At 41.8% G+C, this 13958-nt stretch overlaps 2 protein-coding genes across 4 annotated transcripts in view; both read left to right on the top strand.

Moving 5' to 3' along the window:
- dnmbp (dynamin binding protein) overlaps positions 1-7205 on the top strand; it is a 44635-nt gene extending 37430 nt beyond the window's left edge. Inside the window, exons 8-17 of one of the 3 annotated variants that reach the window (XM_086195475.1) lie at positions 897-914; positions 1559-1758; positions 1890-2020; positions 2113-2217; positions 2751-2879; positions 2968-3303; positions 3444-3632; positions 4211-4409; positions 4490-5148; positions 5823-7205. In XM_086195475.1, coding sequence (XP_086051601.1) covers positions 897-914; positions 1559-1758; positions 1890-2020; positions 2113-2217; positions 2751-2879; positions 2968-3303; positions 3444-3632; positions 4211-4409; positions 4490-5148; positions 5823-6008 — 2152 coding nt within the window. In that variant the 3' untranslated portion in view covers positions 6009-7205. The remainder of the gene's footprint in view (positions 1-896; positions 915-1558; positions 1759-1889; positions 2021-2112; positions 2218-2750; positions 2880-2967; positions 3304-3443; positions 3633-4210; positions 4410-4489; positions 5149-5822) is intronic. The other 2 variants (XM_086195477.1, XM_086195476.1) reach the window with 2 other exon arrangements.
- Positions 7206-7462: 257 nt separating this feature from the next.
- On the top strand, positions 7463-12922 carry LOC147239683 (factor VII-activating protease-like). The gene is made up of 13 exons (XM_086195082.1): positions 7463-7567; positions 7796-7823; positions 7911-8006; positions 8135-8245; positions 9321-9437; positions 9522-9638; positions 9712-9883; positions 10261-10352; positions 10422-10677; positions 10780-10922; positions 11000-11137; positions 12033-12178; positions 12258-12922. The coding sequence occupies exons 1-13, from the start codon at positions 7502-7504 to the stop codon at positions 12414-12416; spliced, it is 1641 nt and encodes a 546-aa protein (XP_086051208.1). The 5' UTR covers positions 7463-7501; the 3' UTR covers positions 12417-12922.
- The last annotated feature ends 1036 nt before the right edge of the window (positions 12923-13958 follow it).

The raw sequence follows: 13958 nt of genomic DNA, 5'->3' as shown, positions 1-13958 counted from the left end.
TGAGCTAATTTATGGTGGGGTTCTTTGAGAGCTTGATACGAGGAGTCCAACAGGGTATATACTTTGTCACTCTGCCGTTCATTTTGGATTTAAAACGGGATATTTTTCCTTTAAGGCTATGCTTCCTCTATATTCGTGCAGACCTGAGCTGGTAAAGCTTTTGCATCCTCAATCACTGAATGTTTCTGTAGACTTAAACAATGTGAAGCACCTGAAAAATGTGGCCTGCCTGGTTTCACCTGTCTGGTTTCACCACCAGAGACTTGATAACGCTGCTGCATTTCTTGTAGTCATCGATTGAAAGATAAACATAGGTTATGTTCGACCGGATGCTTGAGACGAGAAAAGGGCGCTGGTTTAAGCACAGCTCAAAGTTTACTCACCGTCTCTCCCTTGTTGACCAGACGCTAGTTTTAGTTTCTTTTTCGTTTTTTTTTTTTAAACTTTAAATGGATTTTTTCTTTCCTGCGACATGTCAAAACAATAGTTGTGTTTTCTCAAGCGCGTACACTCTACGAGGGCTTGTTGTTGCAACCTGTTCACCTTGAAAAAGGTCAAATGTGCTGCCACTGTCTAGAAAGTTTTACTCTGTCACTGGGCCTCTGTCCTGCTTTAACCCCTGGTTTAAGATTTATGCTAAAAACAAGCCTCAGTCAAAAGAAATTCAAAACTTCAGTCGGGGGCGCAGGTAGGAGTTATAAAAACAAATCTAGAACATTCAAAAGGGCAGTTCGCTCCACTATTTGTGACGTTTTAAATTCTCAAGCTGTAGTCGGTGGCCAGTGAGAGGCCCCCTGTGTGTTGTTTTTGTATTTCTGCCAACGACTTCATGGAGGATGTCATTAGCTCACGAGCTTATAAATCCTGTCATCTCTTTCCATCCATTCCTTCAACAGGGCCATATATCGAGAGTGGTAAGTCTCCATAAAAGAGTGTCGTCATGACTACCAGCATGACAGCCATCTTGACCGCATGCTCACTAACACCCCTTGAGTTGACCTTTGTGTGTGTGAGTGTGTGTTTACCGTGTGTGTTTACCGTGTGTGTTCGCTGCTACATGAGACCATCTCAGATTCCTCCCCTGGACTGACATGGACTCGCTCTGTTGTGTTTGCATGTGCATGTGGACATTGAACCGCTCTCCCTCCTGATATGGTTGATCATGGCAAACATATCTAACGCCATCTTGTGGACAAAAACAGCAATGCAGTGGGGTGTATAATATACCATGTGGATTTTTTTTTTTTAAATTGATATGCTATGCAGCTTCTTACTTGCAGGCTGAATTCACTCTGGTTGGAATTTTGATATATGAGCTGTTAGTCCTCTAGATTGCATTAGAATAAGCAAATCAGTGTTGTTGTTTTTTTTACAACTTGTGCCTCTCCTGTTGTTGTATCTGAAATGTATCCATCATCAACATATCATGTACACACAGTCCTGATGGAGATACACGTGTCACATGAACATGGGATGAAGCATTTCTTATCACCGTAGCTGTAAACGTGAGAGTCTTAGCGTATTCTCATTTACTGAAGTGTTTCGATCTGGATTTTAGGGGGAAAACTAATTACATCAACCTCGGCTCGTTCTTGATCAAGCCGGTGCAGCGCGTGATGCGTTACCCGTTGTTGCTAATGGAGCTGCTGGGGGCCACGCCTGAAAGCCACCACGATCGTCCCCAGCTCACTCAGGCCCTACAGGCTGTCAAGGAGATCAACGTGAACATCAACGAGTATAAACGCAGGAAGGACCTTGGTAAATAACAAAAAAAAAAGGGGGGGGTGTTTAGCTCTTAGCATTGACACCGCATCAAATTTTGAGGCTCAATTATTGAGCAGAAAATTTTCTTAATCTGTAATCATGAGTTTTCTCTCTGCTGCCCCCAGTGGTGAAGTACAGGAAAGGCGACGAGGACACGTTCATTGACAAGATCTCGAAGCTGAGCATGCACTCCATCATCAAAAAATCCAACCGAGTGAGCAGCCACCTCAAACACCTGACAGGGATTTCACCTCAGGTACACATCTGCTCCAGGGTGAAGAGTAGAAAAGTTCAGGAAAAGAAAGCTGTGCGTTACAAATATTAAAACTAACTTCTGTCTTTTCCCAGATTAAAGATGAAGCTTTTGATGAGGCTGAAAAGAAATTCAGGCTGCAGGAGAGACTCATCAAGTCGTTTATCCGGGATCTGTCCTTGTACCTGCAGCATATCAGGGTACGAGTCAAAGATGGAAAATAACGTTCTCACTTAATGCACGTTGTAATTTACTCTTTTAATCTTCGCTGTTTGCAAAGTGCTAAAATCCTAGATAATGAATATAATTTACATTTACGTAGTTCAATACTGTAATGGACTGCAATGGAAACGCATAACATCGTTTTGTATTAAAAATTTTATAGAACATATTTTATACTGATACTCTATACTCTTTTTTTGGGGGGGGGGTCCTAGATAAAACTAAAGCAGCACGATACAACATGTTGCTAAAAGATTGTTTATTTTCTATTTTTAAAGAGTGGTTTTATTTTTATTTTAATGATCATTGAGATGTTTCTCATATTTTGTTCACCCCATTCACCTGAAATAGGTTGACAAAATGTTAAAACCTGTCAGTATATCACAGTGGCGTCCAGCACATTAATTACAGCCTCTCAGAGCTGAACGATAAAAACTCAGCAATGTCACTCTCATTGTTTCTGCCCCATGAATGATCAAGCACATATGTAATGGATTGTAATGATCTGCAGGAATCAGCGTCCGTGAAGGTTCTGGCAGCCATCAGTTTCTGTGACATCTACACCGAGCGCAGCGTTCTGGACCCGGAGCGTTTCCAGAAAGCTCACCGCTGCATCAGCGACAAACAGTTCACTGAATTTGTAAGTGCTTTGTTTCGCCTTTGGTAGTTTGTGTGCTTCTGATGCGGTTTCTGATTGCATCTGATCCACCTCCTCCTCCCCTGAGCAGAAGGAGCGCACCGAGGCCTTGGTCATCAACCCGCTCACCCAGCTGCTCCTAATGTTCGCCGGACCACACAAACTCATCCAGAAGCGTTTTGACAAGCTGCTGGACTATGATAACTGCAAGGAGCGCGCCGACCGTCTTAAAGACCGGCGTGTACAGGATGAGCTGCAGGTGGCGCGCAACAACTACGAGGCTCTCAACGCCCAACTCCTGGACGAGCTGCCCAAGTTCCACAGCGCGGCGGAGGAGCTGTTCACCGGCTGCGTGAGGGCTTTCGCTCAAGCACAGAAGGACTTCATGAAGACCACACTTGGGGAGCTGAAACCTCTGCTTCATGTGGTGAGTGTGTCTTTGTTTGCCTGAGGATTGGAGGTTCACTAATTCAGTCTTTTTTTTACAATTTAATTTTCACGACTCAATGTCGCAAGAGCTGCGTTCTCTAATTAACCTTGGACACGTTTCTTTACCTCTGTCCCTAGTTTTCTCGTAAAGCCGGCACCGAGGGTAACCTGATTGCACAGTTCCAAGAGGAATATGGTCGCGTTCTACAGCTTCTGCAGAGTTTTAGCTTCTGCCCTGACAACCTGCCTCCAGTCACCACCACAAAGAAGCCCTTTGAGAAGAAGACTCTGGAGAAGCAGACATCGAAGAAGCAACTCCAAGGACCGGTGAGTTGAATGCTTCATTTTAAAGAGGCCACTAAGATTCAAGTCCAGATTTTTATTCGGGTCTAAGTGCACAGAACTATGTGGAGGACAGGGCGCTCCTCTACCATCAACACAGTAATGTCTGAGTTGAAATCCCAGAGAACGACCGCTCGTGTTACAGCACCCACCTGCCCGCACGAGTTGCAGCTTTCGAGTCTGACAATTCATGATCTCGCGTGGACTCTCGTTGGCAAAGCAGATTAGCAGAGTGAAATTCAGACACACAATTAGTTTTCCAGTCCTTGGTGTCTGTCACATTTCCAGCCAAAATTCCCAGGATCATGACAGATGAAGTCTGTTCATCATCGGTGTGCATCTTCATATTACAACTTGCAGAAAAGGCGAAACTAAAAAGGACTCAGTCCAGGAGCAACTGACTTTGGCGTGAACGTAGTAACTTTCCAGGCATCATAAAGCTATGTAACACACTAAAGGAAAGGAAAATACTCCAAAAGCACAATATAGCCTCTTAAGAAATAAATTATAAGGAGATCCATGGCAGTTGTATGATTTAACCATGTGTCTTGCCCTTCCTCCAGCCCAACTACATCTTACAGACAGATGAGCACCGTGCCGGGCTTCTGGCACGTTACAGCCCTGAGAAGCTTTTCCTGGCCGAGAGAAACTTTAATGCAGCCCAGGATCTGGACGTCTCTATCCTCGAGGGAGACCTTGTGGGTGTAATCAAGCAGCAGGACCCCATGGGGAGCCACAATCGCTGGCTGATTGATAATGGAGGTAGGTTCTCCCAGACCTGAGGGAAAAACAGCCCTGTCGTTTTTGCAGCGATGTAATCTATGGATGTTGTTGATTTGCAGTCACCAAGGGCTTCGTGTACAGCTCCTTCCTTAAACCCTACAACCCACGCAGGAGCCAGTCAGACATATCCATCGAGAGTCAATCATCCAATGAGTCAGGCTATGGCGGCTCGTCCCCCGTGTTCTCCCGCCAGAACAGCAACAGCACGCTGACCTTCAATCAGGAAACAGCTACCGTCAGCTTTTCCACGACGCAGCCACAAAGCCATTCATCACCACACCCTTCGCTGGATTCCTCCTCCTCCTCGTCTCGTAGGAGTCACCCCAGAGATGTCCCCAACCCTGACTCAGCCAGTCAGACCAACTCTATAAACTCCTCACCCCGAAACCGCCGGGAGTTCACAGACCAGACACACCGCAGCTCCCCTAGTCACAGAGACACAGACCCCTCCTACCAGCACTTGGGCAATCACAGAGACTTGTACGACACGGGTCACGCAAGTCCCATCGGCTCCAGGGAGACGTCGGACCTTTCAGAGGTAGACTCGAACTCTTCACACAGAAACAGCCGTTCACAGCGGTACACAGACAAATCCTACAACTCGTACCAGTGGAGAAACGGAGATAGCGGTGGCCAGAGGAAGTCTGCGTACTCCCGGGATGAGTACATTGAGCCGGAGCCTGAATTGGAGCAGGAGAGTGATGGAGACGGACATCAGGTGAGAATTGGAATGTAAACAAGATGGATTTTGTGTTTAGAATTGGAATTGTATTTACCATATCAAAACAAAGGCAAGCTATGAAAGCAACTACAATTTTCAAAAATGTTTTTGTGTTTATTCATATATACTTGTGTGTGTGTGTGTGTGTGTGTATATATATGTATAAAGATATATATATATATATATATATATATATATGTGTGTGTGTGTGTGTGTGTATGTATATGTGTATATATATATATATATATATATGTGTGTGTGTGTGTGTGTATATATATATATAATGTAGTGTGTAAGACTTTCCAAATTCTAGAAATAGGGATGAACAATGAATCTATTTATCACTCAAAACTGCAACATGGCATACTGCAATATCCAAACCACAGGAGTTGCGGTATTTTGTAAAGGAAAATGTGTGATATCACCCACAGATGCGGAACTACCAAAAGAGAACAAGCTCCAATTTAATGTTAATATTTTTGCTTTTGCGCCGCTTGCTTTTGCTTGCTTTGCACTTGCAAACATGCTACCGCTAATGTTTTTTATGATTCATTGCAGAGTTTACAGTTTCATTGTGGTCAACCTGACCTGCACAAATACAAAGTATTACACCTATTAAAATTACAGTTAATCATTGCCATGTTTTTTGTTTTGTTTTTTCAATTTTTCAGATTTACTACGCTCTCTACTCCTTCAGTGCGCGTTGCGCCAATGAACTGAGCATCTCGGCCAATCAGCGGCTTCGTATCCTGGAGTTCCAGGACATGAACGGCAACAGTGAATGGTGGCTGGGGGAGGCAGGAGGCCGAAGAGGCTACGTACCTTCCAACTACATCCGTAAATCCGAATATACATGAACAATTTTACCAAGTGCTGATAACCTGAGACTGCACTGCGTCCTTGAGAAGGCCTACAAAACAGGGCGAGCACACACCGAACAAAAAGACGAACAAGCATCTTCCGTTTGATCTGTTGTCATGGAGTTTGAAAGTGAGAAGGACTGAGTAGTGCTGCTGACCTCAAAGTTAGCACGATATATGCCTATATTTATAGACTTTTTATATCATTTGTACTTACTGGAAACTGCCCTTTTGCATTTCCAATGGAATGTGAATTTCACCAGGATTTAATGTGTAAATTGGGAGAGCGCAACAGAAAAGTGAATGTTTTGGGTTCAGACTGGTTCTTCTGTGAGATCAAATGGTATTCAGACAAACTGACCGAAACACTGTGTTCATTTTCATCCTTTTCAGAATGGCAATACTTGCAACACTACTATTATATGACCTGCATTCGTACGCGACAACAATCGAGGTGTGAGGCACTTAACGATTATTTTCTGGTTGCAATTTGAAGTGTCTGTGGGGCCGATGTCAGTTTGGAGTGCTGAATGAAATTTGATATTGAAACTTTTGAATCAAAAAACACATAACAAAGTGGAATGGCATTTGGTTTACAAGCACCCCCCCCCGACCTTTTTGTCAGTAGTAGCCTGAATCCATTTTTAACTGGTGTGACACTGTGCAAACAGGAGATGACTCATTAAAACTACAATGGGAGGTTAACAAACAGGGGGCGCGAGGTCAGACTTCTCCACACGCTCCCCGTGTACATTACATTATAGTGCTGTATATTGAGAATATGCTATTGCACCCACTGTAAAGTGATCACTGTTTGAATAAAACAGCTCAGCTGACAAATCACAAGAGTGTCAGAAAGTTGATTTTTTTCCTGTATCGTGCTGATAATTCATGTTCGTCCTCTGTCACAGTAATGTATGAATACATTATTGAGTGAGCCATGAAGTTACTGCAGGAAAGCTCTGATGAGTAATTAAAATGTTTTTTACATTTCAAATTTGTAGTTTGAGTTTACCATGAAATACTTACAAACAAATATCTGATGTTGATATTGGTGCGCATACATGAACAAGAGTTTTATTATTCGGTGTTAATTGGCCCCAGAAATGCAACCCCAGAAATTCAGAGTTTGCTCTGAATTTCTAACATTTGTTGCTCTGTAACTGTAGTAATGTATTTCAACTGACCCATAATGAGTGATTTCTTTTTTGGTTTATTCATGAAATAAAAGTTGTAAATAGTCCATTTACTTCCCTTTTAAATATGAGCATGATTTTCTTATTTCGAATCGGGCTGCGGCCATCTTGAATTTTCGGATGGAGGGTCACAGGGCAACAATGACAAAGTACTGAATCACATGTCACATCAATGGAGGGTGTTAATGATTAATAGGTGGGTGGAGTGTTTGGGGGTCCTCCTGCTCGGGAGATTTATATCAGACTGTGGAAAACGTCCACTGGAGTCATGAGAAAGGATCCGCCATCATCAACATGGTCTGTTTAATAGCTGTACTCCTTCAGCTGTGCACACTCACTGCACTTGGACAAGAGTTTTTTGTAAGTATAAATAAAAGAGTAATAAATAAATATATATATATATATATGTGTATATGTATATATGTATATATATATGTATATGTATATATGTATATATATGTATATATATATGTGTGTGTGTGTGTATGTAATTTTATCTATTGTAGAGAATCTTTAAGCACTTTTTAGTGTAATAATTTGTCATTTATTTAAGAAAAAGCATTCTGCAATCCTTTCTTTGTATTACAGGTAATCACTGAAACGGATGATACTGGTGGTAAAGACGCATCCATTTTAGAATTTTTTCCAGTAAACTAAAACTTCCCATGACTGAAATGACTTGATCCCTCTCTTTCCCTTACAGATGATGAGTATTATTACGACTATTTCACCGAAAGCCCAGCAGAGGATATTGACTGGACTCTAGGAGACTGGTTGTATGAACTCCTGGATGTTACAGGTAAATAACCTCTGACCCATCTGATACATCATCTAACACAGGAACAATCAATTGCCCTTTGACACCATTTTTGGTTACGTATGCACTCTTTTATCTCAACAAACATTTACAAATGTGTCTTTGTGTAGATTCCTGTGATCCCAGTCCGTGTTTGAACGGAGGTATCTGTCACACGGATGTTGACGGGGGCTTCTCATGTGTGTGCCCTGAACCCTACTCTGGCAAGAAGTGTCAGACAAGTAAGACTTGTTTATGTGGATCGAAGGAAGCATTCACAGAAGCAGTGTAGACGGAAATGTATCTGATTACAGCAAATACTATAATTAACGTAACTGTTGCACAGCAATAACTCCACAAGTGTTTTACGCTTTAGCTTTAAGTTTAAAGCCATGGTGTCTAAGATGTGAAAATGTCTAAGCCATCTGGTCGCTGTAGCCTTTTTTAGAAATTCCCTTTTTGTGTATTGTTGATCAAAATTTACAGTTTGTAGGCAATCTGAACATGTAATGCTTCATATTTATCACTCCAAACCAATAGGGTGTAGCATAGAGGCAGAAATATGTGGTTTCCACCTCTATTGTAAGCAACATGGAAATGCTGACTTGGCACAAGCTGTCAGGAAACAAGTTGGTATGTTTCTGTTAAGATTAGCTTTATTGTTGTTACCAATCAAATGGTTAAAAAATACGTAAAAAGCTTGAATCTCTTGTTATAAAGTAATCACTTTAATATGTCTAGAAAATGCACTATTTTTTATGAGTTGAAAAAGCTAAGCTAAAATGGGTTTGGCTAGCACAGGCCTACCATTCAATATTTAAACTTGTGTAGCATTTGTAACATTTGTTGGCTCGTTAAAATTAACTTAGCAACCTCACCTTCAAGCACTTCGCCTTCGGCAACCACTCAGACTGCACCGGACGTGTTAGCATTAAGGCTAACACAAGGAGGAAGTGATGTCTATATTAGTGATGTTGGAGGGACCACCTAAAATGGGAAAGTAATTCTGTTTATCTAATTCTGTGGATTGGAATGCAATCAATTTACACTGAAATGTGCATTAACAAACTCTGGGTAGTGACTGAAATGATTGCAAGAATCCTCCATCGGTTAGCGAAAGCTCCTTTTTTCCGCTCCAGAGACTTACTATCTCTTCTTAAGGAATAAAGTGGTATTACAAGACAAGATCGGCCGGTGCTAGCTTGTTCGGGTGCTTACAAACTGTCCCTTTAATGAAATGCCTGGATTTCAATGTATGCACTGTATTAAAATTAAACATTAGAAAACTCTCCTTCATTAATGTGTCGTATTTTTCAGTGAAAGATGTTTGCAAGAACGTTAAATGTGGCCAAGGAAGCTGTGTAGTCACACCTACAGCACCTTTTTATGAGTGCAAGTGCAAACCTCCGTACAAACCACCCAACTGCAGGAAAGGTCTGCTTTAATCCAGGAATTATTATAATTTTCATGTTCTTCTTCCACATTAAAAAAAAAAAAATTCCTGATAAATGTTCACAGCTTCTCCCTGCAGGCCCAATCCATGTCAGAATGGAGGCTCCTGCATGAAGGGTCCCAAACGACCCTCCTTCCAGTGCTCTTGTCCTGCTGGGTACACTGGGAAGTTCTGTGAAGTTGGTAAGTATCAAACTGGTATTAGGACCCATGAGTTTAAAGAACCAGCTGCCTACAATGTTGTTCCTGTTCCCAGGCCCAGACGACTGCTACCGAGGGGATGGCGAGTTCTACCGGGGCATGGTGAGCGTAACGGTCGATGGGGAGGAGTGTCTGGACTGGAATTCTTACTTTATCCTGCAGAAAGGGGGGGATCCCTTCAAAGAGTACGCAGGCTTTGACGGACTTGGCCCGCATAGTTACTGCAGGTGAGTAGTTGTCTTGTGTGTCTGCTGCAGATATGTTGCTGTGTTTGTTCATGAAGTACATGTGGGTGTACGCTCAAAAAAAAAATTTGTACCTTTTTCAGTGTGGATTTTGGTTTTTGCCCTAGTTGCGAAGTCTATCTTGAACTGTTTTTGTTATAAAAGCAAAGGAGGGTGAAATATGTTGTCAGTATATGATTATAAAAGCTTTTACAGAATTAGTCACACTTTTTTTAAATGCGTAATGCTGATCATTTTTAAACTGCAAAAAAATGTAAAACTCGAGAACAAATCATATTGAGTACCTGTAGTAGGAATATTGTACTTACAAGTATAAAATGTTAAATATTGTAAAAAGAAAAACATTTCCCGCATTCAAGGAACCCTGATGGAGATGATCAGCCCTGGTGCTTCATAAACAAAAATGGAAAACTGAAGTGGAATTACTGTAACATAAGGAAATGCCCTGGAGGTAAACACACACTCATACACACATAGATCTCCTCCCAGCTTACTGGTTTGTATCTTCTATCCCTCTCAGCCCCAGTAACACCACCAACCATTCACGAAACTGATCCAACTCCAGCCGAGACTGATACCACAGAGTTCTCTCAGTGTGGGAAGCCGCAGCCTGGCCGCTCTGCCAGGATATTTGGAGGGAAGAAGTCTTTTCCTGGCGCTCATCCGTGGCAGGTTTCCTTGCAGACCAGACCCGAACACTCCTCCTGGCCTTTCAGCCATATCTGTGGAGGTGTTCTCCTCGAGTCCTGCTGGGTTCTCACAGCGGCACACTGCATGTAGGCTCCACTGAAATCACTGACTGCATTTGTGTGTTGTCATTTCAACTCTTTCAGCACCGTTTGATACGGTTTTGCATATGGACACATTTTTTTGTTCAGTAAAAGCGGAGTGGACATGCAAGTGGTGATGGGAGGAGTTGACATAGAGAAGGAGGAAGCATTTGATCAGGTCGTTCCTGTGGAGAGAGCCATCGTGCACGAGGATTATAGGCAGAGCCCCTTTGCCCTTCACAATGATATTGGTGAGATAATAATTAAAGATGCTAACCTGTTCTCTTGAAGCTGTGAATGTTATTTGCTGTGTGCGTCTACTGTGCAGCCCTGCTCAAGCTGAAAGGCATCAACAAGCCGTACTGTGCCAAAGAATCCCGGTTTGTAAAGACAGCCTGCCTGTCTCAACAGCCCTTTGACAGTGGGACCGAGTGCGTGATCTCAGGATGGGGCGTGACTGAAACACGTGAGTATAATAACTATTGAGTCCCCCCCCCCCCCCCCCCCACACACACACACACACACACATCACCACCATACCCACAGGCAGAATAATCGATTGGGTTTTAGTTGTAGTTGATTTTTTTTTGTAAGAAGTTCTTCACTGTCATTATATAACAAACGATTTGATTCCAACACAATTGTGGTCAGTGAATTTGGAGATTCTGCAGGTGGCGCTCTTTTGTAGTCTCAACATTGACCCCCACTTCTGCTGTTCATTCACAAAATGCATGAAATACAAATTTGCAAGGTTTTTTTTATGACTTTGCAACAATAAATTTCAAAGGGAAATTCATTTTTTTTATAACCTGTATCCCTGTTTCCTTTTTCTTTTTTTTTTGTGATACTGATGGAACCAACCATGTTTGAATTCAGTCCAGTGAGGAGCAAAGACCTGCACCTGATCATATAATTGAATGGGACTACTGGCGAGCTTAATTTACACCCACTGTATGCATTTATCTGCATGAAAACATTGTCGTCTACAACATATTTTTTACTTGTATCTTTAAATTGTTTAATTTTGCATCAACATTTATGTACACATTACTACCGAAGCAGAGCTAGGCTGTATTAGCAATTTTTTTTAACGACATTATCATTTGATAATGGATTATTGCTACGGTTCTATCCACATGTCAAAGTTTGTTATGCCTTCATATCAAGATAGCGTTTGTGATGAATTAATCATATTTTATTTGATTCATAAATATATATCTACTTTTCATTTTAGTTAGCAGCATGTCTCTTCTTCTGTATTTGTTAGAAATATTTTCTACAAGCGTGTACCAGTTGTACCACTTCAGCAGTCGAACAAATTTGTGAAAGTGAAACTGTATTTTTTGGCCTTTTTTTCTTAGAGAAACATGGCACCAACCAGCTGCTGGACGCTCGCGTTGTCCTGATCTCTGATGACAAATGCAGAGCTCCTCACGTCTACGGAGACTCGTTGGACGACAGCATGTTCTGCGCAGGCAACATGAAGGGAGGCGTGGACTCGTGTCAGGTCAGAGCATGTGCATAAGTGCATTAGAGATGAGAGAACCTGTAAAGAGATGAGTTTATACTCTTCTGTGTGTCTGCAGGGAGACTCTGGAGGTCCTCTGGTGTGTGAGCGTAATGGAACTCACTATGTGGTTGGAGTGGTCAGCTGGGGCGATGGATGCGGCAAGAAATACAAGCCTGGAGTCTACACCAAAGTCAGCAGATTCACTGACTGGATCGGTCACTATTTACTCCAATGAAAACATACGGCCATCTGATATACGAGGAACAGGCTGCAGATCATATTTTGATAGTCTAATTTGCATAAGAAGTTAAAATCAGAGAAAAAGCGTCACAGCTGTCACCAGAATGTCAAGATAGGTCACGTGTCAAATCTCATCCTGTTTCTACCTCACTGCGTCCTCACACCGTTTTCTCTCTTTTGGATGTGAACTGTTGATATAAACTTCCTTTTCAAAATGTTATCGTTGAAACAAATCATTTTAGTGCATCAAATCAGACGCAGAACGCGGAGCACGACGCGTAAGTTTTCATGAGGATGAAATGTAATGAACTCTCTTGGACCAGTGTGTTACGAATGGAGGTGCGTGTAGATGTGTGAGAGGATTTGGCATAGATTTGCATAAATGCATGCAAATGTTCATCAATATTCCTCATCTCTGTTTTATGTAAAGAAATTTGCTTAACACTGAAGTGAAATGAGAATAAACCCGCGTCAATAAAACTGCCCGCGTTTTTGTGTGAGGCCTCCTTTTCTACGTTGATTTAAGTCACAATCAAAGATAAGTAGCGTAATCGGTGCTACTATGTATTCATGAGTGGTGTCAAATGGAATTGTTTTAAATTTGCATGCAAAATGGGGGGGGGGGGAGATCAAGTAAAATGTCGCAAAACAGTATTTATTTTAAATCAGACAATTGAACAACTTTTAAATAGACTGAAATTAAAGGGGAAGAAACAACAGAAGGAGAAAAAAAACAGAGCTCAAAGTACCCAAAGAGTGTATTTAATCATTTATTTTGTATAAATAATAAAGTGGTCCGTGATGACAAATGAAAAGTAACTTGCTGGGTCTCCCTCCCAGTGAAACTCTTGTGTACGTATGAATCCAGACATATTAACCATCAAATAAGACCCAAGACAACCAAAACCCAAAAGGAAAGAAAAAAGAATGAAATCCATAGACCGTGCAAACAGCTCTGCATTTTGATAATCCCCAATATTCGGTTTATTTATGTCCCCAATTTATTTCAAAATGCCCTGATTTTATTTTGGAGATCATTCCTCCTTCCACATTTTCAGTAGAATATCGGTCAGTGCTCTGTAACATAACGAATACATTTTGGAGGATTCCACGAGCGATTGCATTCGTTGTATTCATATATTTCTCAACCTTCTACATAATGCAAAGATTTCTTTTTGTCCACAAAAGATGAAAGGTTGTTCAACATAGAAAAATAGTACCCGGTATTTATTTGGATGCGTAGTACGTGTGACATCTTAACAGCAGATGTGTGATAGTTTTTGACTGAACTGAATGAAAGTAAAAGTTTGCATACAAAGTTGAAATGTACAAGTCAATAAGACAAGGTTAGATAAATAAAAGCACGCCGCTCAGCAAAGACCGAAAACACACAAACCCCTGACTGGATCAATGCTGCTGGCTAAAGGTTGACAGTGCAGGAGGAGTCAGGTATCCAGGAGCGCCGAGGGATCAAAGTCAGACAACAGCCATATTCAGCTGTCCACAGAGCTGAGCACCATGATGACTGCAGGGCTCC

This window comes from Aulostomus chinensis, chromosome 23 (genome assembly GCF_037954235.1).
Source record: "Aulostomus chinensis isolate RoL2024-O1b breed Wild chromosome 23, RoL_Achi_v1.0, whole genome shotgun sequence".
Lineage (NCBI taxonomy): Eukaryota > Metazoa > Chordata > Actinopteri > Syngnathiformes > Aulostomidae > Aulostomus > Aulostomus chinensis.
Note: the sequence above shows the minus strand (reverse complement) of the source record. Positions and strands in the feature narration are given on the sequence as shown.

Excerpts from the sequence above, each read along its gene's own strand:
- LOC147239683 (XM_086195082.1), top strand. The coding sequence starts at position 7,502 with ATGGTCTGTTTAATAGCTGTACTCCTTCAGCTGTGCACACTCACTGCA. Across the intron at positions 7,568-7,795 it reads CACTTGGACAAGAGTTTTTT|GTAATCACTGAAACGGATGA; the intron begins GTAAGTATAAAT and ends TTTGTATTACAG. Across the intron at positions 9,438-9,521 it reads ACCACCCAACTGCAGGAAAG|CTTCTCCCTGCAGGCCCAAT; the intron begins GTCTGCTTTAAT and ends AAATGTTCACAG.